Source organism: Malassezia sympodialis, genomic scaffold (assembly GCF_000349305.1).
Source record: "Malassezia sympodialis ATCC 42132 genomic scaffold, msy_sf_12, whole genome shotgun sequence".
In the NCBI taxonomy this organism is placed as follows: domain Eukaryota; kingdom Fungi; phylum Basidiomycota; class Malasseziomycetes; order Malasseziales; family Malasseziaceae; genus Malassezia; species Malassezia sympodialis.
The window spans coordinates 47515-72013 of NW_017387810.1; the positions used below are offsets into that span (position 1 = coordinate 47515).

Sequence of the window (24499 nt, forward strand, 5' to 3'; positions counted from 1 at the left end):
TCGCCGAGCTAATGCTACGTACGTTTGGCATACGTGCTTACGCAGCCTCACGCCGTGTCCCTTGGGCAATGATTTGTGGATGTTCGGGGGAGAGTACTTTGACGGAGACAAGTACGTGATGAGCATGCCTGACAGCTAGGTGCATGTTCTACCAGGATCTTTTCCGCTATATTCCCGAGAAAAATGAATGGCGTTCATATTCAAGTGCGTAGCTCGAGCACTAATCGCAGGTAAAATTCAGCCAGGACCCCGCTCAGCGCACCAGATGGTTGGAACGCCCACAAGTGGGGGTCAACTTTGGTGTTTCGGTGGTGAATTTGCGAGTACCAAACAAACAAACTTTCATCACTACCGTGACGTGCGTTTTATCTCATTAACACTAGCTCTGGGTATACTCGATTGCGGAACGCGCATGGGAAAAGGTGGAGACCAAAGTGCGCCCAAGTGCTCGTAGTGGCCACCGAATGGCTATTTGGAAACACTTCCTCGTTCTATTTGGTGGATTTGTTGATACGGGCGTTCGAACAACATATCTGCAAGACCTGTGGGTGTTCGACACATTGGAATATAAGTGGAAGGAGATCAAGCAAAACGACCTTCGTCGTCCGTCGTATGTACAGACATGCTGACGCCAGGGCACGCAGTGGCTTTTCCTTTTTGCCGACCCCTGAAGGAATCGTGCTCTATGGCGGTTACTGCAAAAAGTATGTCAAAGGACAGAGAGCACAAGGTCAAGCGCTGGAGGATGCGTGGATGCTGCATATGAATGAGGACTTGACCAAAATTGAGTGGTCCAAACGCCGCAAGATTGGCTATGCGCCCAATCCTCCACGTTCAGGATGTACCATGGCCTTGTGGGGAAACCGAAGTACTGGCGTCCTGTTTGGTGGTGTCACCGATACGGAAACGGATGAGGAATCTATGGAAAGCATGTTCTGGAATGACCTCTATGGGTACCAGTTGCCTGGAAATGGGCGGTGGATTAGCTTGAATATGCGCAAGACGAAGAAGCGTGGGTCCAAATATGCAGACGCAGATGGAAGCAATGAAGATGTTGAAGAAGACCCAAATACTGCACTCCCGCTGACACGATACAATACCATGCTGGCCGTTCAGAGGAATACACTGTTCATGTGCGTTATAAAAACACTTACCAAAGCTATGGTGGTATTTACGAAAGTGAAGATGTACGTTAGGACCTTCATTCTAACATATTAGCGGGAGTACACGCTCGATGATTTTTACACCATCGACCTTTCGAAGATGAACAAGGTTGTGTGTCTGAAGGAATGCCCCATCGACAAGGTATGTTTATGTGGTTTAACACACAGCTCGAGTGGAATGAGTCTGAGGACGAAGATGACGATGAAGATGACAGGGACGATGATAGTGAAGAGAGTGACGAGGAGCTGGAACCTGAGGGTGTCGAAGATGTGCCCATGGCGGAGGAACCTGTGGAAGAGGACCTTGCTGGCGTGGCAGACATTCAGATCAACGATGAGGAAACGCTTTCGCCAGAAGAAAAGGCCCGTATAGAGCAGATGCTCGCTCTTCGTCGGGAAGCAACAAGCTTCATGGGCGTAAGCAAAGGAACGAATCGTACGGAGGAAGATATTCTGTCGACACCGGAGCCAGGTGAGGTCTTAAAAACCTTTTATACCCGCACAAAACACTATTGGGCTGCAAAAGCCTATGAAATGGGGCAGGGCGAGTCGCGAGGCAAGCAACTTCGTCGCGACGGCTTTGATGTAGGTGACACGTTACTAACCCTAGCTCGCTGAAAAACGATTCAATGAATACAAACCTATCCTTGAAGAGGTATGTTCAATGGTGCTTACTCCAGATTGAACGCATTCGGAGCGACGCGGGCTTGGATGAGGAGGAAATGTCGAATTCCCAAATGCGCCGGCCTGTCGGCCCTGGCGGCGAAAGCCGACACCGACGGTAGTGTTTCTCCACATGTTAATAGGAGCCTACAAGGCTTAAACCGGGAGACCGTTGTTCGAGGGATCCACATCGCGGGTTCGATTGACCCTGTGCCTCGTTACTGCAGCATGTCGGACAATGCGCTGCTCGACACGCTGGATCGCCTGCCCAGGGTATGTATGGTCTTTGGAGTAACTGATATGTCAGCTTCGGCAATTCGATGCATTTCCCAAAGTTGGTACTCGTGTATGCTAACCATGAGACACAGCCAATGTACCTCAAAAGGTCCTCACATGGTGGTCTTCTTACGGTTATTTTGGGCCTAGTAATGACCATCATGGCACTTGTTGAGATTCGATCATACCTATTTACAAGTCCTGAGTTTACGTTCGACGTCGACAACCATATTGGAAGTTTGATGCAGCTCAATATTGACATTACGGTTGCTTCACCTTGTAGCAGTACGTCTTTCTGCCCATACTAATGATGCAGAACTGGTCATTGATCTGCGGGATGCCACAGGTGATTTTGTACACTTCGACGAGAATGATCTCGTGAAAGATCCAACACACTTTGAATCAGAAAGGAGGCGTGCAGCTAGCAAGGGGCACCATAACCAGTTCTACAAGCTGACACATGCCCAATACCGCAACCAAAAGAAAATGCCCCGGAAGAACAAAAAGTCTGTTCGTGGTGGCCCCCGTCACAAAGATTCGGGCTTTGAAGTGGTTGACAGGTCTATCGACGGTGACAATGCACCAGCATGCCGCATCTACGGCAGTATCAAGGTAAAGAAAGTCACAGGGAATTTCCATATCAAAGCGCTTGTTCCCGTATTCATGATCCCCAATGCAGGCCTTGACAGAGATATCAATATGTCTCATATTATCCACGAGTTCAGTTTCGGCGACTACTTCCCCGATATTGCTGAGCCCCTGGATGTGAGTATGGAATTGACACATGACTGTACGTGGCATTTGCGCGACTGACTTTCTAGACGCAGCTGTATACCAGTATTTCTTATCCGTGGTTCCTACCCAATACATCTCAGGCCGACGTGTCTTGAACACGAACCAGTACAGTGTGACGGATTACAAGCGCGATCCGAAAGGACAGGCCGCCTTTCCGGGATTGTATTTCAAGTATGACATCGAGCCTATGACGATGACGGTGCGCCAACACTCCAAGCCGTTGGTCGCCTTCTTGGTGCGTATCACGAGCGTGCTGGGTGGTGTATGGGTTTGCACAAACCTCCTTTTTCGCGTGTTGTATCGCCTGAGAGTCATGTATCGGCGTTATCTGCGGGGTGCTTCCTTAAACCTTGCAAATGCAGCGACGCCCGACCCAAACCTGCACAGCACCCCTTATTTCTCGGGACCTATGGATACATCCAATACGGGGTATGACTCGTACAGTGTTTCGACCTCTCCCTTCGCGCACCCACCGGGCCAAACCACCAACTTCTAATTACTCCGCTTGAGAGAAAGGACTGTCGGTGAGCATCATAGCAGAAACGTACTTTTCGATCATTTCGAATCCATCCATCGGACTAATCAGGGTCAGATTGGTGCCACGCAGGACAGCTAGGCCCAATGACCGGCGCTGGCCAGTAGTTTCGCCATCGGCAGGGTTGTGCAACAGCTCTTCCACGTCATCCATGACAAGATTCATTAGTTGATCGTAGCCTTTCAGTACACCGACAACTATACGTAAGTTTAGATACACCGTACCTTCGCGTCCGCCAGAAAATTTCACACGAATCTGCTGGTCGACATATTTCGCCAGGTTGAGAATGGCTTCTTTTTTGGGCTTCTCTTGAGGGACATTACCTCCGCGACCAACCGTGTTACCTCGGTTACCGCCACGTCCACCACCTCGACCACCTCGGCCGTAGGTCTAGCTGTGTCAACGTCAAGTCAACGCACCCGATCCGACATGGTTGTCCTTCGTCGTGGCCTGGCTGACGGGCAAGGAGCACGAGCTGACTAATATCCACGTGTCCTGTGCATATGACTGGCGCACGGTGGTGGTACGCCGATGGAGAACGGATCCCCTAGCCCTTGCTAGCTGGACACGTGTCCAGCATGGCGACGCACGATGTGACGCAGCTTTTATCATCTGTTGGATCACCACTGGTGGATATTCCAGGAGAGGTTGTTCAGAAGAAGCTTCCGGCTTCCGCAGTTGTTCAGCTGCTAGATGCACAGATCGAAACACTTGAAACAAAGACGCAGTCTAAGCCGGCATTGGAGACTGTGACTAGTTGTACGACTGCAGAAGACTTTGTCACGGATGAGCTTCATGAGGCTTTAAAGGCTTATTCGAATGCTACCGCCCGGTACACGCATTCGTCGAGGGTAGCCGCCGTGGTATCAGATGTGACACGGGCGCTACGACATGTTGTGGCCTTGCAGCAGGCCATGGAGAAAAGTGATACGGAAAATGTCGCTACGCTCCGTATCACTGCAGAAAGAGAACTCGCAAAGATTGGAATTCAGGCTAACTTTCAACAAGGCCTGGTAACATTGGATACAGAGGAGCCCTTGGCACGCTTGGCGTCAATGGATCTGCTTGTAAGCCAATGCAAGAGTATGGCAAACCAATTTGCAAATGAAGAGAGTGAGAATTCTGCATTTTTACTGGATATTGAGGTTGCCGAAGGCGGCATCCGATGGACCACCGGGCTAGCTGACCACCCTGGTCACTCGAAACAAGTCCCCGGGACAGAGACGCAGGTAATTCAGTTGTCTCGACAGCTTCTCGAACAAGTGGTGGAGCCATTGTTGAACAGCATGACTCAATGGAAAGCTACGCAAACAAACAAAGGTCTGATTTTAGAGAAAACAACGAGCGCAGCTTCCTTGAAGGTGGGCGCGGCCGTTCCTGAACTTAAGGCCGTTCTATCGACTCTCGAACCTTTTATACCCGAACGTCCCGATCTTCGTGCTTCACTTTTGCGACGCTGTATACCGCCAATCATTGAATTAGTCAAAACGCATCTGACTTTGTGTCTGCCAGCTGTGACAAGCTTTGATGAGGTTCAAGAAAGTAAAGCCATGTTGGTGGCAGGAGCAATGGAGCTTCATCGCCATCTAGTTCAGTTGCGTTTTGTGTCGGACGTCGCTTTGCCTCGAACTAAGCCCCCTACGGGTGCCCCTGAGCCCTTGTCAGATTTACCTGCTTGGACGAAGACAGCCGATGCCATCTGTAAACAACATATGGTGGGAGCAGTACTTGATCATGTGCGGTCTATTATCGTCGATACCCATGATCGACTTTGGGACCCTGTCTCGAAGCAGGTCCCCGTTCCAACTACCATGCGTGTCCCGCTACAGCCTACAACGGAGAAGCCTTCATCCATTGTGGCTGAGAAACCGCCTCCGAACAGTACGATGCCACAGGCACCGATTTCAACGCCAAAGAACCCTCTGACAAAAGGGAAAAAGCCTACACTGGGGGTTGTCAAGATTGGTGCCAAGTTCCCAAGCACCACCGAAAAGGCGTTACCTCCAACTGTTGCACCCAAGAATGAGAAGCCTGAAGATGACTGGGAATGGGGAGATGAAGATGAGGAGTTAGCTCCTCAAAATAACAGTACTCTTAGGGAGAAGGAAGACTTGGATGATGATTGGGGGTGGGGCGATGACGATGCGGAAGTGGAACAAATTCTGAGCGAGACTATAGAGCCGCCTTCGACTCAGTATTCCCAGCAGGCAGGCTCAGCCTCCGTGGAAGAAAAATCATTAGATGCATGGGATTGGAACGAGGATGATACAGAAGGGGAGCCAGAGCCAAAGATGCCTTATAAGCCTGACATCAGCGCCACACTGCATCCGCCAGCCTCTGCTGTCCAGCCAATCTCTCACCTTTGGCAGACGTATTCCGTTTCGAAGCGCATCATTGAGATTCATGAATTAATCGCGATACAGTGGCGTCGCTTAGACGAGGACATGCAAATGCGACCGTGGACGGCGCAAGGTCTGGTGGAGTCTGTGCAGTTGTATCGTGCCTTGATGCCCATTGTCCATGGCCAAGTTCTGCAACATGTTCCCCTCCTAGGAATGCTGTTTGTGAATGATTGTGCTTTCACAGCCGTCACTCTGCGTGAGTATGCGACACGATCGAACAAGTGGGGTGCATTTCGCATGTCTTCGCGCCAGATGCTGGAGGGATCGCTGCGGGCTGAGGCGGATTTGCTTGATGACATGAGTACGCAGTGGCGAACGGCGCTTTTGGCATTCCAGGCGCAATCTCTGCACGAATGTATGGACCAGGCCGATGGGTTCTCACGTACGGATGACAATGCACGATATGAGGCCTGTGAGCGAGCGATTCTTCAAGTACAGCACCTCTTGACACATTTGGCGTCCGTGTGGCGGCCGGTGATGGCGGCCGAGACTCTGGTACAAGTCATGTGTGAGTTGGTGGATGGCCTGTTCTCTCGTATTATGCACGAGATCGAGGATTTGCAGGATATTTCAGAACCTGAAAGTATGCGCTTGGCCAAATTATGTCACATGCTTTTAGAAGCAGTGACGTCGGTGCTCGACGGGGCCGAAACGCAGGTGCCAAGTTACTTTAAGTTCGCCTATCTCCCTGACATCCTGCAAGGATCCATGGCCGATCTTGAATACTTGCTCTTTGGTAACGAAAGCGGCAGTGCTCTATGTGACTATACGCGTGAGGAGATGGTGATGCTTGTGCGAGCGCTCTTTGCAGACACGCCGAACAGGAGGCGCCTGCTTGACGGTATTCAGCGCTGGAACAGCGGCAGTCATGTATAGAAGGACGAGAATAGCAATTTTCGTAACTAAGGAAGGGGCAATCCTAATAGTTTGTACATGAGATGAACAGCTACGCAGAAGCTGCGGGGTTGTTGGCCGAGAAGATAAACAGATTGTTTGTTGCAGCGATCGCGATAGTGTCCTCCCTAGGATGGTAACTGGCATGTAGAATTTTCTTGTTAAAGTCCACGTTATTGGCGTTAATGCCCCCCGCTCCCGCACTGCGGGCGCCAGGCTTGTGTGTGGCTGCAAGCTTCTTGGACTTAAATGCAGATTTGTCCGCCTGGAGAACGACACTTGAGTCGCGCTCCCAATCGACAAGATGGAAATAATTGCTGTAACTGCCAGTCAATGCTGTTGTGCCGGTAGGCCCCCAAATGCCTTCGAATTTATCAAAAATGCAGTCATTTTCGTAAAGATCACAGAGCTTTGGGCGCAGATAATCATGTATGGGAATCGTTGCCAGAGGACGCGACTCCATATTGACGTCCCAAACTTTCAAAGTTAGGTAGTCGCGTGATAAGATATAGCGCCCATCATGGCTAAAGCGCACATCTGAGATGCTGCTGATAATTTCGCTGAAGAACGAGCGAGTAGATTGATCTTCCTCCTCTTCAAAGAGCTTCGCATGCTGGTCACAGAGGGCAGATTCACGCATGTCAGCCAGCTTGATCGTGCCTTTCGAGCTCGAATACACCAGCTCATTACAATGAATGGGATGAAACTGAGCTGCCGTGATTACTTCGGTGAGTTCTTCCATGTTCACTGGCTTTATATCAACAATGTCTAGAGTTAGAAAGTCAAACATACTGAAACTCTGGTCACTTATGCCCAAATTCCAGAGATTGATCCGCAAATCATCCGCACTAATATAGGTTTCACCATCGGAATTCACAGAGAGTGAGTTGATGTGGTAGGCATGAGCATTTGCATAGATCTTCCGTGGAACAGCTGCAACAATAGTGTCATGGTACACTAGACGAGGCAATCGCAGTAAGCGCGATTGAGCCGGTGACAATGAAGGGGTAATCAGGCCACCATGGGGGGCGCCGAGCTTCAGCAGGCTGGGATGCAAAGTGCCGTCCATTTGATGGCTCTCATGCGTCATCTTAGACATCAAGACGCTGGTGGGATCTTCTCCCGTCGCCAAACTGCCTTCTGCAACGGCATTCAGAGGTTTGTCAAAAACCTTCCAAAGCTTGATCGTTTTGTCTGCGGTGAGTCGGTTCACACATACCATTGGTGCTCAGCAACATATGGGCCGCATTTTGGCGTTTACACCAGCAGATTTGGTTGATCTTTTCCTCGATTTCAAGTGATTTGAGATAGTCGAATTCAGGCTCGTGCGACTGAAATTCAGTGTGGAACCGATATTCGCATCCTTGTTTCTGGGAGCCCGCACCAGCACCACTACGCTCAAACATGACAACACGTCCTCCTTTATCACCAGTGGCCAGGTAATCACCTGTTGGATCGAATTCAACGGTCGAAATGATATCAGCCTCAGTGATGTCTTCAATGTCACCCTTATCACCGAAGCATTGGGCAAATCGCCATGCACCCTGGGGAGACCCAGACGAACTACCGTCACGATCCATTATCCTTCACTCTCACAATCGGTGAGAAGCCCCGAGATTGTTTCTCTTGACGACCTGAGACAGCCGTCTAAAAGGCTGTATAGGTTAAAAGTGGTGAAGGGGCCTCGCGCGGATGTCTGCCCGATCACACCGCTGTATATCACGTGATACGTAACGTGCTACGTCCATGGACCGCTCCCTCTCGCACCCGCGGGAGGCTTGGATTGTATGTACCCTAAAAGTGACGTAGACAGAGAATACGTCTATATTAACGCTACATGGAATGAAGGAAGAGTGAGACGACTCGAAATGATCCCGCTCGTCAAGATGAAATCACGTTCAGAATCTCCCTGCGCGCACGGTCCATGGATGATGACAAATCAACCACACTCAGGGACAAGACCGTAGCTGTACATTTGTGTTGCGCAACGCCGAAGAAAACCATGCAAACTCAGTCTCTAGGGCTGCTTGCCGTGTCTCCGCCTGGCGGAAGCCATGCCCCTCATTTTCGTATTCCACATAGCGCACCCGTCCACCTTGAGCCTCAATGGCACGCGCCATCTGTTGACTTTGCTGTTTAGGAACCACTTTATCTTGTCCGCCCTGAAGCAAAAGCACAGGGGTCCGGATTTGATCTGCATGGAACAGTGCGCTTCTCTGATAATAGACGTCGGGTATGGCATTAGGGGGTCCTCCCATCAAAGAAGATGTATAATGCTGCTCAAACTTGTGGGTATACTCCGCCATCTCTTTTAAATGACTAATGCCATACCAGCTGGCACCAGCACAAAACACAGATGGATAGCGCACGAGAGCACACAAAACTGTCAGACCACCAGACGAACGACCATGGAGACAGATCCGGGAAGCATCCACTCGTGCATGATATTTTGAGGGCTCATTGTGAAGAAGCATGTCGTGCAACCGCTGATATACATGGATATAGAGAGAGCGAGAGGGCATCAAATTAGGAAAAAGTATCTTGAGCGAATGATTCTTGGTTTCTGACGAGGTGGCCAATACCGCATAATCCCAAACCCGGAAGGTCTGAATTCCCTCCATCATAAAAAAATCCAAGATTGTATCGCGAGGAATAAACTCGCGTTCGCAAGAAATTTCCATAAACGGTTGTGACCGAGCACCAGTCCATATTCCTCGGTGAGTCTCGAGCTGAACAGCTAGATGAGGCATGACGCGAATAGATTCGGCTTGCACACGTAAAACAATTCGATGAACAACCACCCAAATCACACCGAGAAGGCCCAGGGCCCAGGCACACGAAGCAGGCCAGCTTAGCCAGGAAAGGAGTAAGCGCGTGAAGAAGAAGACACCACTGCCAATCACCGACGCCAAAATTGTCTCCATTAAATAGGATGGAGGCTCTCGACGCATCACTGTGATGCTTCGAGAACCATCCTCACCATTGCATTCCTTCAACTCGAACTCTTTAGACATAGGAAGATCCCATGGTGGATTCACGCCGCCCAGGTAGGCAGCTGCTGCGACACAGTCACGTACATCAACATCGCCCCAATGGCCCTGTAGGCGGCGCATATATTCCAGCCCATGCCCTGTGCTTCCGCCAAAATTCACGGCACACACAGCCCATCCCCTAGTAGTCCAGTATTGTATCGCCAAATCCAGCGAGGAAGATGCGCATGCAGTTGGGCCACCGTGAACTATCATACGACAAGGTGGCAAAGAACCTGCAGGGCCAACGTACCCAGGATTTTTAGGAGCATAGAAAAGTGCATGAGAGGTAGCCGATGACCCATCGGGTAACTGAGTGGGAAAGGTGATAGGTTCCGGTACACTTATAAAGTCCTCAGAAATTAACGGGTCAGAACTGGCCCGGAGTATTTCGATATCGATCGTATACGACCCGGTGTCGTTAGGTATTAAACGGCATAAAATCAGAGCTGGTTGAGATGTAGGAGAACTAGCAATACAAACAAACTGGTCGTCATTAGCAGCACGCAGTTGAGAAAATTGTGTATAAGAAGAATGAAGAGGGATTCGTTTGCGTTCTTTTCGATCGATAAGAACCAGGGTATCTTTCCCGGATTGAGTCTCAACGTATACAGTCCACTGTTGATTCAAAGCCACTAAGCTAGAAGCGTTTAAGTTCCATAGCGGAGGTTGTACCTGCACTGTTTCTCGGTCTCCCTCAACATCACCCCCGCTCGGTACTGCGCGCGAAATGCAACATTCCTCGTTCTTAGCAGTCACGTCCACTTCGTAAATGTCCGAGGCTTGACCATTGCGTGTGAACAGTAGAGTCGCCGAGCCAGGCACCCATACAGGCTGCTGTGCCACTACATCTTTCCCGCCAGCAACAAGAACAGGCGTAGAGATGGTGATCGGATTCAAACTCTGGATGGCAGCGACCCAAAGCTTGGAGGCCCAGAATGGCATGCTAGGATGATCCCAGGTGACCCAGGCGATAAAGCGACCATCAGAAGAAAAGCGGGGATAGGCATAGAAGTCGTTCCCCTCGTGTACCTTGTACACTTGTTGTTCATGTATGCAGACTAGGCGATTGATGACAGCCGTCGCCGTATGTTCTTCTTCTACAGCCAGGACCGGAAGTGACAAGAATGGATGCGCGCCAAAGTCGGCATAACGCTTACATGAAGTTGACTCCACAAGATTCGATATAGATTGAGACGTCATGTCCACGACATCTACGCCAAAAGTTCGATCTCGTTGATAGGCATAGACAGCACGGCCATCGGCGAGAATACTAAAGGCGCCGCCGCCATATTCATGCACACAGGAGCGCACAGAATCCGTGATTGCTTCACAAATATGTGCTTGTGAAGGACTGTCAAATTTTCGGTATTCAAGGGTCGTACGTCCACGATTGTGCGGGTGAGTGATTGTATAAACTGTCGTGTTAGAACGAACGGCGACCTCATGGATCGTGGCACTATTTCGTGTGAGCAGATCACTGGTGATAGGAGACTTCCATGTGCCGTAGGTTGCTTGCGTGTGTACACCACATGTCATGAATTGAGGCGGCCAGCACTTTTGCCAAGACAATGCACGAGCCAAGCCTGTCACCAAGTGATGACGGTGTGCCATGTGGTTGGCGTGCGATAGGTTATATGCACGTGATGGTAATGCCTTACTGGAAACTCTCCGGAAATGTACCGAGGCTAGCCGTTATATATATCAAAGGCAGAGTGGCTTTGGCAATCCGTGCTTCCTAAACAATGGCCTATGTGCAAGCAAGCATGCCCGAATTGCATGCCAGACATGGTGATGAGATGCACGGCATGAGCGGTATGGGCCAAATGGGCGGTATGAGTGGCATGGGCGACATGGGCAACTCGACTAGCTCCGGCAACTCAGGTCACATGGGAGGCATGAGTGGCATGGGCGATATGGGCGGTATGAGCGATGAGCCTATGTGTTCAATGAATATGCTTGGAAACTGGAAAACTATAGGTGCCTGCTTTCTCACACGATCGTGGATGGTTTCGACCTCGGGTCAATTTGCAGGCTCCTGCATTGGTGTGGCTTTCTGGGTAATTCTTACAGAATGCATTCGCCGCTTTGCACGCGAGTATGATCGGCTTGTGATCGCTAGTGCCTTAGAGAGCATTGCTAAGAGTCAGCAAGAGTTCCCGGAAAAGTGGATTGAGAACGGCATCCACAGCAGTGGATCATCTGAGGAAGACCAGAGTTCAAAGTCCCTCCCTGCACATGCGCTAGGCATGGTATTTGGTCTTCCACCGCGGGCTCTGACGGCCCGAGGACTGCGGATCCGCCCTACCTTTGTGCAGCAGTGCGTGCGTACTCTGCTGTATGGTATTCAGTTCACCAGTGCCTACCTGATCATGCTTATTGCCATGACGTACAATGGGTACATGCTACTGTCTATCATTCTTGGCGCTATGGTAGGCTACTTTGCGACTACATGGGATACGCTTGGCAATGTGCCCGTGATGCCTGCGCGAAGCCACACTTCTGAAAAGACACCTGTAGGTGCCCGTCCGGTTACGGCGCCTGCAGTCGAGCTGGATGCTACCAACGAGAGTGCTATGATGATAGGCGAGCGGGGATTCTAGCTTGTAGGATATTAGTAATAGAGCAAATCTGTACGACGAGATCTTGACGCGTGCCTTGCCGCCACCGACGCGAGACAGACCGCGTCGCTACGACACGGATGACATCCTTGGCGGATGCATTGGGCAGCTTTGTAGCTGCTACACCGTCTGAAAGATATCAATTTTTGGAAGCGTTGGTGCGAGAGTGTCATGTTCGCGAACTTTCCGACTTGGAGTCAATGATTGTGCCGCGACTCAAAGTGGACTTTCTTCAGCGTTTGCCTAGGGAGGTGGCGCTGCATACCCTCACGTTTCTTGATGACTGCAGCTCCCTTGTTCGTGCTTCGGCTGTTAGCCAAACATGGTATCGACTGGCTACAGATGAATACATTTGGGGCTGGATGTGCGTGCGCTATGGGTACCATACTCCGCAACACCTTGACTGGCTCGTAGCGAGTTTGGTCCCAGCCTCTTCCTTGGAGATGCAAGAAAAGGATGAGAGCATGGCATTAGATGGTGTAAAAGCCCGGCGGCGGCGCTCCTTCTTTGCCGGTTCAATCGACCGGCTTCCGCCACCCGGCCAGAGCGGCACCGTGGCGTTTCGGGACTATTTCCGGTTGGCCTACTTGACAGCATGGCACTGGCAGAAGGGAGGCCGTATTCTTTCGACCTATGTGACCGAAGAGCTAGCGGATGCTGACCCAGACCCCAATCGACGCCTGGCCCTCACTTGCTGTGCTATGGACCGTGACTGGATCGTCGTGGGTTTGACGAACAGTTGCATCTATGTGTTCTCAAAGCGCACGGGTAAGCTAGCGAATGTGCTGCAGGGCCATGAAAGTGGTGTATGGTGCCTCTTGCTGGCAACGGGTACCCAACGCGGAACGCCGTACGTGATGCATAACGCCCCGCTTGGTTTGCAGCTTGCGCAGTCAGACGATAGGCCTGCAGCGATGCTCCCGCTGGTCGAACATGGTGGATTGTCTGTGCGGGATGCTGCCTATGCGGCCGAGCGCTGTCAGGCCACTGATACCGCTTGTGGCCGCACGCACGGCTGGGGCCGTACAGAGACGCTGGTCGTTAGTGCTGGCTCCGACCGGAGCCTTCGTGTATGGGATGTGGCAACGGGACACTGCATGCAAGTGCTGCATGGTCATACCTCCACGATACGATGTGCTCAAGGCATCCCCGGACAACCGTTTTTTGTGACAGGTTCCCGCGACGGCACCCTGCGTGTGTGGGATCTCGAGAGGGGCGTGGTGCGACATGTGTTGGCTGGGCACCAGCACTCAGTACGGTGCCTGGCCGTGCATGGACACCAGGTGGCGAGTGGCAGCTATGACTTCACGTGTCGCGTGTGGGATTGGACCCGGGGGCAGTGCCTTCACGTTCTCAAGGGGCACCAGCTGCAAGTGTATGCGGTGGCTTTTGATGGGACGCATGTTATCACTGGCAGCTCTGACTCAACAGTACGGGTATGGAGTGCGACGACTGGAGCGATGCTGGCCATGTTCCAAGGCTATACGCATGTGGTTGCCCACTTGCAGCTCTTCGGCGATATGTTAGCAACGGGAAGCAGTGACGGCCGCGTGCTTGTGTATTCGCTGCGGACGTTGGAATGCCTGTACCGGCTTTGTGCTCACGATAGTGGTGTCACCACCCTGCAACTGAACGACCGCTACATGGTCACGGGTGGCTCGGATGGCCTTGTCAAGTTATGGGACGTGACCACCGGGCGCTTTCTGCGATATCTGTGTGAGCCGTGTGAGACGGTGTGGTCGGTGCGCTTCGATGACGATACATGTGTGATCCTGGCCAAGCGACACGGTAAGTGCGTCGTAGAGATCATGTCGTTGCGGCCTATGTAGACTAGCCAAAGCGGAAGCTGCTCGCGCCGGGGCCATAGAAATGCGTGCTTGTGCCGCCAGGGCCCATATCAAAGTTGGCAAATTGCGCGCCAAACAAATCGGCCAGGTTGACGCCGCCCATACCACCCATACCACCCATACCACTAAAGCCACCCATGCCACCTAGATCCATGGCGTCCATATCGTCGACGCCAGAGTCATAGCGGCGGCGCTTTTGTTCGTCGGACAGTACGCTGTACGCTTCGTTGCACAACTTGAACTTTTCTTCATCGCCACCCTTGTCGGGGTGGTGCTTGAGCGATTCCCGACGGAACGCCTTTTTAACTTCGGCCCCGCTAGCCGTCTTGGGCACGCCCAAGATTTTGTAATAGCTGGTGTCAGGTGTGTATACGTACTCCTGCTTTTTGCTGCGCTTTAGGTCCACCTCTGCGCGGCGGCACTCGCGAACGAGCGCTTCGTGCTCGGCGGTGCCAACGCTTGCATCCACAGCGCGCTTAAAGTCGCGCACTGCCTCCTCATACTTCTCGCTCGAGAGGTAGGCGCGGGCACGCGTCTTGAGCGGCTTGACAAACCCTGCATCGAGCTGCAGCGCCCTTGTGCAGTCCTGGATCGACTCGTCGAAACGCGCGAGCTTGCTCAGCAATATAGCACGGTTCGAGTGGATGACTGCCTTGAACTTTTTGGCCTCACCATCGGTGTCGGCATCGGTGTCGGCGACCTGCAAGAGCTCTGCATACTTAGCGAGAGCCTCGTCAGAGCGGTTCGCCTTGAAGGCTGCGTTAGCCTCGTCCTTGAGCGTCGAAAGGGTCTTGCACTTGCGCAGAAACGTTTTGGCATCGGCGCGATCAGGGTCGGATCGCAGCGCAGCTTGCGCCTGTGTAACAGCTTTGGTCACGTCGTTGTTCGCGAGGAGCACGCGTGCACCTAGCAAGATCGCGTCCGTATCGGAGGGGTCAGAACGGTACATATCCATCGCAAGCGACTGTGCCTGGCTATACTGACCCCGCTGCAGAAGGATTATGGCCCGCAGCTCCTGCCACGCCTTGGGCGAGGAGGCGTCGGTCAGCTTCATCACGCCCTGCGCCTGGTCCAGTGCAATACTTGCGAGCAGCCAGTTTTTTTCGCGCAAGTATGCCTCGAGCGTAACGAGGTGGCGCTCCATCTGCTGTGCCAGCAGATCCACGTCCTGGGCCTGCTTCTGCTCCGCTTCCGTGCCCACCGTGCCTGAGCGCAAGGACTGCAGCGCCAAGGAGCCATCGCGCGGACGACCGACGCCAACGAGGCATTTGCTTAGGCGAATGATCGCCTTGGGTGTGGGTGCCTCGCCCTGCAGCTTTACCGCCTGCTCGGCATCTGCCAGGGCGCGCCGATAGTCACTCAGGGCCATGTACGCTGCGCAGCGGTTTAGCAGCAGCACATCGCTCTGGGGGTCGTTCGAGATCGCTTCTGTGTATGCTTGTGCGGCGTCTCGGAACTTGCCGCTCTTGAAGAGGTCGTTGCCCCGCTGCTTGGCCTCTTCCGCCGCGGACATGTCGACCGGCAAGAAGCTCTTCACGCGCGGCACGTCGCCGTACCTGTCACGTGAAGAAAAGACCTCGATCGGCGCGCCGCAGCGACTGCCGCAGAGGAGCTAGCCGGGCGAGCACGATGGTGGCAGCTGCCGAAAAGCGCGAGGCCCCCAGCGAGGACCATGCCCGAGATGCCAAGGTGTCGCGCACAGACGATGGTGAGGGTACAGGGCGCCTGGCGGTACGTGCACGTAGCTGACCGGCAGAAGCGCAAGGTGGCCATCTTCTTTGGGTACTGTGGCTCCGAGTACTCGGGCCTGCAAGTGTACGTGTCCCTGCTGACATCAGGAATCCGGGTGTGAAAACCATTGAGGGAGACATTTTCGATGCCTTTTGCCGCGCTGGTGCCGTATCCAAGGACAATGCGGTCAACCCGAACAAGGTGCAGTTGCAGCGCGCCGCCCGCACCGACCGTGGTGTGCACGCGGCCGGCAACCTGCTCACACTCAAGCTGATCCTAGAGCCGCCTCACCTGCCGGCGCAGCAGACGCTCACGGAATATGTGAATACGCTGCTGCCGCCCCAGATCCGCATCTGGGGTATGCGCCGCGTGCAAAGCGCGTTCAATGCGCGCACGAGCTGTGATTCGCGCCTTTACGAATACCTGCTTCCCACATACGTGTTTATTCCGCCCAAGCCGTTCAGTTCCATGTGGAAGATGCTGCGCCGCCTGAATACGGGCGAAGAGGAGGCGCCGATGAAAGAGGACGGTTCCCCGGTGGCGCCCTGGGAGGATGAGGCGCTTAGGGACAATACTGTGCTGAACCATCCATTCTGGCAGGCCCACGGTACGAGTGGCGACTTTGCACAGGACATGCTGGGCAAGCGGCAGTGGCGCATAGACAGGCCGGCCCTGGAGCGAGTGCGCCGCGTGTTCGACGAGTACACGGGATCCCACAACTTCCACAATTACACCGTCGGCAAAGAATTTCGCGATCGCAGTGCGCACCGCGTGATGAAGAAGCTGACGATCTCGGATCCGCGCATGATCCACGGTACCGAGTGGGTCTCGGTCCAGTTCCACGGCCAGTCGTTCATGCTGCATCAGATCCGCAAGATGATCGGTCTGCTCGTGCTGATCGGCCGCACAAATGCGCCCGTCTCGCTCGTTGCGCAGACGTACGGCCCAGCACGCATCCACGTGCCCAAGGCCCCAGGCTTGGGCCTGCTCCTCGTCGAGCCGTTCTTTGGCGGCTACAATCAGAAGGTGACGAACAACAACGAGCGTATTGACCGCGTGATTGCGCAGCGGCAAGCGTCGTCCAAGCCCCTCCCGCCTGATGCTGAGAGCGGAAGGCGCGAGCATGTTGACTACCAGGCGTTCCAAGATAAGATGGACACGTTCAAGCAGACGTTCATTTACGACCAGATCTACAAAACCGAGGAGGAGACGGCCGAGTTTGCCAAGTGGCTCAACTACCTGGACGTTTTTGTCGGCCCTGACTTTGAGTTCCTCAACCCCTCAGGCACGATCCCGACGTCGGCGATTCTCAAGGTCGGCGAGCAGCGCCGGGCGCCGGGCGGCCAGCCCAAGGCGCCTAGCACCGATACAAACGAGGCGCAAGGCGAGGCACTGCACAGCGATGAAGAAGGCGAGACACAGGGCGCAGACGATGATGCATGATCCACTAAAAGTCGCCTAGGTCTATATCAATATTGGGCACAACGGCGGAGCCTGACGGTGCCGCGGCCAGGGCAGCAGAGACCTGCGCGGCTGAAGGTTCGGCCGGCGGGGGGGCCGCCTGCTTCGCTCGTGCAGCTCGGCGCTCTGCTTCATGGATGCGCTCGCGGTCCTGTTTTCGGTTGCGCTCGTTGATCTGTGCCATGGCATGCTCGTCAAAGCGACTGGGGGCGTTGGACTGGACCGCCGCCACGGCAGCGGCTGTGGACCCCTGTCCCATTGCCTCAGCCGCTGTGCGCAGCTCGCGCTTCCGCTGGATCATGTTCTTGATGTCATTTTCGGTCAGAGGCGCACTCAGCGCCGCCTCGACTTGCCGCTGCTTGGCCTCAAAAGCATCAGCACTTGGGAACTGAGGGTCAGGGCCCGCCGCAGCGATCCAGCGCTGCCGCTCAGAATCGCTGATCCTCTGCGTGCTGATGGGGCGCAGGTCCACGCTGTGGTCCTTCCCGCCCCAGCGGAACGATAAAAAGCTGTTCATCCAGCGCCCCGCCTTGTCCTGGCTCACGTCATAGTACTTTTCACGCTGTTGCACATCGGTGATCTGATGCACGCGGTACAGCGGCTCCTTGCCGCCCTCGCGCCGCTCGCGCATGCCCCAGGAACAGCGCACAAAGCAGCCGCGCACCACGTCTTTGCCGTTCGGCATAAAGAGCAAGCGCTCCAGCTCGTCGCGCCCCAGGCGCACAGCATTCAGCTGCTCCAGCGATGGTGGCTCATGGCTGCTCGCCACAAGTATGGGCGATTCGCCACGCACGCGCCGCGGCGTATATGATGGCTCGTAGTCCGACTCACTCTCGTACTCGTCGCTGTCCATGGCGCGACGCCGGCGGCGAGGCGGCGAGGCGTCGTCGTCACGAGCGCGCACGCCGCGGCTGCGCTCTGCCCGGCTGCGCCGAAGCTCTGAAAGTTTCGCTGCCTTGGTCGTCGCAGGCCGACGGGGCTCGTCATCGTCCGACTCGGCAAACACGTCCTCCTCCGACTCGTCCTCTGCAAAGGGGTCGTCTAAGTCTTCCAGCTCGCGGCGCGCATGATCGCGCCGGCGCTTGGCACGCTGTGCCTCGCTCATCTTGGGCTTGGCGCCCGTGCGACGCGTCTTACCGGCAGCCGCCTGTTGTGAGCGCACCATGGCGGCCAGCTGCGCCTGCTGCTGACGCCGGGTGATCTCATCGCGGCGCTGAGATAGTACTTCCTCACGCTCTAACTCATTCAAGCTCAGCAGCCTATGTGTCAGACAATCATACATACCATTCGCGGTCATCCGCATCCTTGTAGATGCCCTCGAGCGGATACAGCGCGCGTGACGCGTCTTCCTCCTCGTCCTCATCGCTGTCAGACAAGTCTTCGATCAGAGCGGCGCGCCGACCCTTGCTCCGATCTGGAGACAGCTGGCGCGGCGGCGGACTCGATTTGTCCTCGCCCACGAGCGCGATAAGCTCGTCGTCCAGCCCGTCTTCCGACATAGCGTTCGCCGAGTGGAGCCGCGCGGTCGCCGCGCGGAGCCATACCGTCACGTGGCCCCACGTGCCGCGGCGACGCCCGTGCATCGCACGCCGGGGGCTCACTGCCCCCGCCCTAATCTTGCGTGAGAATGGCGGACTCGGTGCCTGTGGTCGTGGACAATGGCACAGGTGTATGTACATGAGCAGACTTACAAATTCCAGTTTGTCAAAGTAGGCTATGCGGGTACGAAAACAGGCACAGGACTCACGCACAGGCTCCAATTTCCCGGAGCATGTGTTCCCTTCGATTGTCGGTCGTCCGATTCTGCGCGCTGAAGAGCGCGACGCGATCTCTGCGTCGGGTGTACAGATCAAGGACCTCATGGTCGGAGACGAGGCCGAGGCGGTCCGTACGTACTTGCAGGTATCGCAGCCGATGGAGCACGGTGTAGTCAAGGACTTTGACGATATGCGGCATGGTACGTGACTAGTGCTCACCGCAGTGTGGAACTATACCTTTGATGAGAAACTCAAGATCGACCCGCGCGGTCGCAAGATCCTGCTGACGGAGCCGCCCATGAACCCGAAGCGAAACCGCGAAGAAATGTGCCGCATCATGTTCGAAGAGTATGGCTTTGATGGTGTCTATGTGGCGATCCAGGCCGTCTTGACGCTCTATGCACAGGGTCTGCAGACAGGTGTGGTTGTGGACAGCGGTGATGGTGTAACGCACATTGTGCCCGTGTATGAGGGCTTTGCGATGCCGCATCTCACGCGGCGCCTCGACGTGGCGGGCCGAGACGTGACGCGCCATCTGATTAAGCTCCTGCTGACGCGCGGGTACGCTTTCAACCGTACCGCGGACTTTGAGACGGTGCGCCAGATCAAGGAGAAGCTCTGCTACGTCAGTTACGACCTGCCCCTGGATAAGCGCCTGGCCGACGAGACGACGGCGCTCGTTGAGTCGTACACACTGCCCGATGGGCGCGTCATCCGCGTTGGCTCGGAGCGCTTTGAGGCGCCTGAGTGCCTGTTCCAGCCGCACCTGATTGGCCTCGAGCAGCCGGGCATGGCCGAACTCCTCTTTCAGACGATTCAAACGGCCGCCGTGGATGTGCGGCCGGAGTTGTATAAACACATCGTGCTGAGCGGTGGCAGCAGCATGTATCCTGGTCTGCCAAGCCGATTGGAAAAGGAAATGAAGCAGCTATACCTCGCGCGCGTGCTGCAAGGGGACGGTGCGCGCTTGCCGAACTTTAAGCTGCGCATCGAGGATCCCCCGCGCCGCAAGCATATGGTGTTCTTGGGTGGTGCTGTCCTGTCAGACATTATGAAGAACCGCGAAAGCTTCTGGATCAGTCGTGCCGAGTGGTACGAGCAAGGTCCTCGCGCGCTCGATCGGTTGGGTCGCCATACCTAAGACTATAAGCTACATGAGACGCTTGGCAATCTCAGAGTGCCAGTTCTTGGCACGCTCGAACCCGTTGCGGTTCAACTGGTAGTCCTCAATCGCATGGTATATCTCGTCCGGGGAGGTCATCACAAATGGTCCGTACTGGACGACCTTGTGCTTCATCGGCTCACCCGAAATGAGAATGACACGCGACGGCTTGTCCGTCGGGTTAGTAATCTTCACGCCATCAGTACCGTCGACCTTCTCAGGTGTCGTCAGCACAAGTAGATCGTGGCGCTTGTACTCCGCCTCGCTCTCCGAGATAACGACCGTGCCGTTGAGGATGTAGAGAACTGTGTTCCACCCCGTCGGCAGCTCCTGGAAAATCCATCCGTGCGGGTCCAGCTCAATGTCCATAAACCAGCAACCCGCCCCGTTCGGCCACGTCACGGGCGACTCAACACCATGACTCCGGCCTGCAATGACCTTAACGCGCCAGCCCTCGCCTTCCGTCTCCTTAGGTTCACTGGGGCGGGGGCTCTGGTATGGCATTTCTTTCGACGCCAGTTCTTGATACGACGGCTCCATCATCTTGGCGGACTTCGGCAAGTCCAGCCAGAGCTGCATGCCCTCCGGCAGAGGCAACTTGCGGCCCTGTTCGTCATAGTGGCGCGGCATCTCGGCATGCACCATACCACGGCCCACGCACATCCACTGGATGTCACCAGGACCAATAATGCCGCGATGGCCGGCAAAGTCCTCGTGCTCCATATAGCCATCGAGCATGTAGGTCACGGTCGTCTGGCCGCGGTGAGGGTGGTCCGCAAAGCCGGTACCTTCGTCAACGCGGAAGTGGTCCAGCATGAGGAATGGCGTCAGGTTGCGGATTTGCTGGTTGCCAATTGCACGGCGCAAACGCACGCCAACACCGTCGCCCTGCTCTTGAGCAAAAATTTTCTGAGCGACTCTTCGCGAAATGGGTTGCAAAGACATGCGTGATGGTAGAGAATAGTACAGTAGAACGAGAAGTGTGCCAACAAGTAGTAGTCCCCTCACTTTCCGCTAGATTGCAAACGTAGAAGGCCTGCAGTGGGGAACGCCACCGGCTGCGTCCTTTATAGCCGTGCGAGTAGATGGGACGTGCACAGCACGTGATACATTAGGCTCGGGGCGGCTCCGAAGAAGGCCTTGTTTCGTACGCCCAAACGCCCAGATGAGCCGTCGGCCCCCGAGTGGCGTCACATGGTCGGACATGGCGAAAGTGGCGCAGGCCGCTTGGATCCTGTCAGAAACTTCGCTGCGCGGACGCGTGATCACGCCGCGGACTGTGAGGCCATGGCCGACACAAGTGCCGACGCCTGGCGCGGCGGACAGCGAGCCACCTGTGACAGCCAGTGAGCCACCTGTATCGGCCAGTGAGCCACCTGTATCGGCCAGCGAGCCACCTGTATCGGCCAACGAGCCGCCTGTGTCGGCCAACGAGCCGCCTGTGTCGGCCAACGAGCCGCCTGTGTCGGCCAGTGAGCCACCTTTGTCGGCTAGTGCTGCGCCGACTGTCCAGGCGACCGATGTGCCTGTTGGCCCGCCTGGGCGCGTTATACCCGTGGAGAACATGTCCCCTTCCCCTGCGTCCGCCGAGCCGATGGATGTGCGTGTGCGTGTAACGCCACCTTTGGAAGAGTATGATGCAGCCAACGAGCGCACGCGCCCGCTGCGTGCGACGCGTGTGCCTTCATCGCGCTTGGGGCGTCTCCTGCACTATGGCAGCCTGGGTGCCGGGCTAGCATGGGGATCTGCCGGTGAGTACATGCGGCGCGCCACATCTGGCGCGCCGCCGTCTGGACCACGATCGCCTGCGTTTCTCAGCCCCCGCAATGTAGACCGACTGGTGGATAAGCTGACGACTATGCGGGGCGCCGCACTAAAGCTGGGCCAGTTTCTCTCGATTCAAGACAGTAATGCTTTGCCGCCCCAAGTCGAAGAAGTGTTGTTGCGCGTCCAGGACACGGCGCATTACATGCCAGCTTGGCAGCTGGAGCAGGTAATGCGCGAGGAGCTTGGCGATGACTGGCGTACGCGTTTTGCTTCCTTTGATGAGCGCCCTCTCGCAGCAGCATCAATTGGGCAGGTGCACACCGCGGTGCTTGCAGATCCGTTCCCGTCGCAGCCACATCTCGCTGGGCAGCGTGTTGCAGTCAAGGTGCAGTTCCCTGGCGTCTCCGAGTCGATCGCGAGCGACCTGTCGAACATCAAGTGGCTGCTTGCTGCGAGTGCGCTCTTGCCCAAAGGGCTGTTCCTCGAGAATTCGGTGCGGGTCCTACAACAGGAACTGCAGGAGGAGTGCGACTATCTGCGTGAGGCCGAGATGGGCCGTCGCTTCCGCGCTCATGTACGTGCGATGGGTCCCTCGGGAGACGGGGCCCTGTCGTTTGAGGTGCCGGAAGTGGTGGACGAGCTGTCCACGAGGCGCATACTCACGACTGAGTTTATGCGCGGTCGTCCACTCACGCATGCGGCGACGCAGGACCAGGCGACCCGCGACGCCATTGCACATGCGATTATGGAGCTGAGCCTGCGTGAGCTCTTTGACTGGCACCTGATGCAGACGGACCCGAACTGGACCAACTTTTTGTACCACGACGGCCGCCGAGCGATCCAGCTCATTGACTTTGGCGCGACGCGATCGTACTCGCCGGAGTTCATTGCCAAGTGGCTGGGGCTGCTTCGCGCTGCGGTGAGTGGCGATCGCGCGTTGTGTGAACGGTGGAGTGTAGACATTGGCTATTTGACAGGCCAAGAGTCGGAGGTGCGTGTCTCCCACTAACCCCAGGCCATGCGCGCTGCACACGTCGACTCGATGGTTGCGCTCGGCGAGCCATTCCGTGCTGATGCGCCCGTACCATATCCATTTGCTCAGCAAACGATTACAGAGCGTGTGAAGGGCCAAATCCCGCTCATGCTCCGTGAGCGCCAACGGCCGCCGCCGCCGGAGACCTACTCTTTGAACCGCAAGCTGAGTGGTGCATTTTTGCTGTGCTCGCGCCTGCAGGCGCGGGTGAACTGCCGCGATCTGTTTGCGCGCGTGACACAACCATACCCCGCCAGTGTGCCGGTGGCGCGTCTTCACACGCGAGCGGGCAACTATCTGGGCGAAGACCTCTCGGAACGCTGGTCGCACGTGCCGACAGAGCGGAGTGCTATCCGGCACTGGCGACACGAGAAGCGGCGTCACGGGCGAGTGTCTATGGAGGCGGAGCCTAGTCCTGATACCCTTGCGGGGCATGTGCGAGTGCGTGATGTACAAGTGCCGTTGCGGCCCCGCGCGCCAGGCCCCGAGGACTGCTGCATGTCTGGATGTATCAACTGCGTACACACCCTCTACCTGGACGAGCTGGAGGAGTACGGAAAAACGATGAAAGAAGTCCGCAAGCGTCTCGCGCACTATGAGCCGCCGATTGGACCGGACGAATGGGACACGAAGCGCCTAGGGCCCCTGCCGCACGGCGACGCGTCGGAAGCGGAGGCACAGGCCTCCAAGGAGGCGAGTGCACCGAAGATGGACGCGTCCATGGCGGCATTCCTGGAGCTGGAGCGCAAGCTCAAGTCGTCGAAATGAGATAGCCATAGCCCGCCGGCCATGTCCACGTCTACAGCGGTGTAAAAAATACGGACACATTACGCGTGGTAGAGCTCTTCCTTCAGCGGCACACCGAGCTCCTCACGCAGGGGCTTGAGCACCTCAAGGTACTGCTTGTACTGCGAGTCGTTCTCGGTCTTGTGCTTGATGCCCTCAAAGATGCGGACGGCCAGCGCAAAGTCGTTCACGCGGCGAGCGGCCTTGAGCGCGGCCTCAAGGACCTCAGGCGAGGGAACAAGGTCGTAGGCGAACGCGTTGTTCAGGCCACGCTGCGCCTCGAACTGATCCTGCACACCCTCGAAGAACTTCACGTAGCGCTCGTTGAACTCCTCAAACGACTCGCTGTGGTCCGAGTACAGACGCACTGCCAGTCAGACACTTATACATACCCTGCATCGCAGCAGGCACAGCAGCGCGCTTCATCAGCGCAGCACGCGAACCCGATGAGGCGGCAGCAACACGAATAGCTCCGGTCAGGAAAGACATGGTAATAGTGGGCTGGAGAGCAAAACGCCGCGCAACAGCGGCCCGACCTCCGCCGCTCCCGTATATCACGTGATATACAAGCGAGCGC

The 24499-nt window shown here is 55.5% G+C and overlaps 13 protein-coding genes across 13 annotated transcripts; 7 read left to right on the forward strand and 6 right to left on the reverse strand.

Annotated features, from left to right (window-relative positions):
* Positions 1-464: 464 nt before the first annotated feature.
* MSY001_2612 (uncharacterized protein) lies at positions 465-1781 on the forward strand (the record flags this gene model as incomplete). Its single annotated transcript, XM_018884473.1, is given in 4 exon segments — positions 465-610; positions 621-1167; positions 1219-1305; positions 1332-1781. 4 exon segments carry the CDS (start codon positions 465-467, stop codon positions 1779-1781), a joined length of 1230 nt encoding a protein of 409 aa, XP_018741129.1.
* Positions 1782-2197: 416 nt separating this feature from the next.
* Positions 2198-3393, forward strand: MSY001_2613 (uncharacterized protein; the record flags this gene model as incomplete). The annotated part of the gene is made up of 3 exons (XM_018884474.1): positions 2198-2387; positions 2419-2867; positions 2941-3393. The coding sequence occupies 3 exons, from the start codon at positions 2198-2200 to the stop codon at positions 3391-3393; spliced, it is 1092 nt and encodes a 363-aa protein (XP_018741130.1).
* On the reverse strand, positions 3394-3863 carry MSY001_2614 (uncharacterized protein; the record flags this gene model as incomplete). Its single annotated transcript, XM_018884475.1, has 2 exons — positions 3394-3822; positions 3852-3863. The coding sequence occupies 2 exons, from the start codon at positions 3861-3863 to the stop codon at positions 3394-3396; spliced, it is 441 nt and encodes a 146-aa protein (XP_018741131.1).
* A 2917-nt stretch (positions 3864-6780) lies between these two features.
* Positions 6781-8308, reverse strand: MSY001_2615 (uncharacterized protein; the record flags this gene model as incomplete). The annotated part of the gene is made up of 2 exons (XM_018884477.1): positions 6781-7922; positions 7948-8308. The coding sequence occupies 2 exons, from the start codon at positions 8306-8308 to the stop codon at positions 6781-6783; spliced, it is 1503 nt and encodes a 500-aa protein (XP_018741132.1).
* Positions 8309-11502: 3194 nt separating this feature from the next.
* MSY001_2616 (uncharacterized protein) lies at positions 11503-12360 on the forward strand (the record flags this gene model as incomplete). The annotated part of the gene is made up of 2 exons (XM_018884478.1): positions 11503-11680; positions 11831-12360. The coding sequence occupies 2 exons, from the start codon at positions 11503-11505 to the stop codon at positions 12358-12360; spliced, it is 708 nt and encodes a 235-aa protein (XP_018741133.1).
* A 98-nt stretch (positions 12361-12458) lies between these two features.
* On the forward strand, positions 12459-14207 carry MSY001_2617 (uncharacterized protein; the record flags this gene model as incomplete). The annotated part of the gene is made up of 1 exon (XM_018884479.1): positions 12459-14207. One exon carries the CDS (start codon positions 12459-12461, stop codon positions 14205-14207), a length of 1749 nt encoding a protein of 582 aa, XP_018741134.1.
* A 1-nt stretch (position 14208) lies between these two features.
* MSY001_2618 (uncharacterized protein) lies at positions 14209-15738 on the reverse strand (the record flags this gene model as incomplete). The annotated part of the gene is made up of 1 exon (XM_018884480.1): positions 14209-15738. One exon carries the CDS (start codon positions 15736-15738, stop codon positions 14209-14211), a length of 1530 nt encoding a protein of 509 aa, XP_018741135.1.
* Positions 15739-15930: 192 nt separating this feature from the next.
* MSY001_2619 (uncharacterized protein) lies at positions 15931-17399 on the forward strand (the record flags this gene model as incomplete). The annotated part of the gene is made up of 2 exons (XM_018884481.1): positions 15931-16040; positions 16064-17399. The coding sequence occupies 2 exons, from the start codon at positions 15931-15933 to the stop codon at positions 17397-17399; spliced, it is 1446 nt and encodes a 481-aa protein (XP_018741136.1).
* A 4-nt stretch (positions 17400-17403) lies between these two features.
* Positions 17404-18916, reverse strand: MSY001_2620 (uncharacterized protein; the record flags this gene model as incomplete). Its single annotated transcript, XM_018884482.1, has 2 exons — positions 17404-18630; positions 18698-18916. The coding sequence occupies 2 exons, from the start codon at positions 18914-18916 to the stop codon at positions 17404-17406; spliced, it is 1446 nt and encodes a 481-aa protein (XP_018741137.1).
* A 128-nt stretch (positions 18917-19044) lies between these two features.
* Positions 19045-20315, forward strand: MSY001_2621 (uncharacterized protein; the record flags this gene model as incomplete). The annotated part of the gene is made up of 3 exons (XM_018884483.1): positions 19045-19086; positions 19152-19305; positions 19387-20315. 3 exons carry the CDS (start codon positions 19045-19047, stop codon positions 20313-20315), a joined length of 1125 nt encoding a protein of 374 aa, XP_018741138.1.
* Positions 20316-20324: 9 nt separating this feature from the next.
* Positions 20325-21281, reverse strand: MSY001_2622 (uncharacterized protein; the record flags this gene model as incomplete). The annotated part of the gene is made up of 1 exon (XM_018884484.1): positions 20325-21281. One exon carries the CDS (start codon positions 21279-21281, stop codon positions 20325-20327), a length of 957 nt encoding a protein of 318 aa, XP_018741139.1.
* A 619-nt stretch (positions 21282-21900) lies between these two features.
* Positions 21901-23904, forward strand: MSY001_2623 (uncharacterized protein; the record flags this gene model as incomplete). The annotated part of the gene is made up of 2 exons (XM_018884485.1): positions 21901-23094; positions 23119-23904. 2 exons carry the CDS (start codon positions 21901-21903, stop codon positions 23902-23904), a joined length of 1980 nt encoding a protein of 659 aa, XP_018741140.1.
* A 59-nt stretch (positions 23905-23963) lies between these two features.
* On the reverse strand, positions 23964-24411 carry MSY001_2624 (uncharacterized protein; the record flags this gene model as incomplete). Its single annotated transcript, XM_018884486.1, has 2 exons — positions 23964-24289; positions 24366-24411. The coding sequence occupies 2 exons, from the start codon at positions 24409-24411 to the stop codon at positions 23964-23966; spliced, it is 372 nt and encodes a 123-aa protein (XP_018741141.1).
* Positions 24412-24499: the final 88 nt, after the last annotated feature.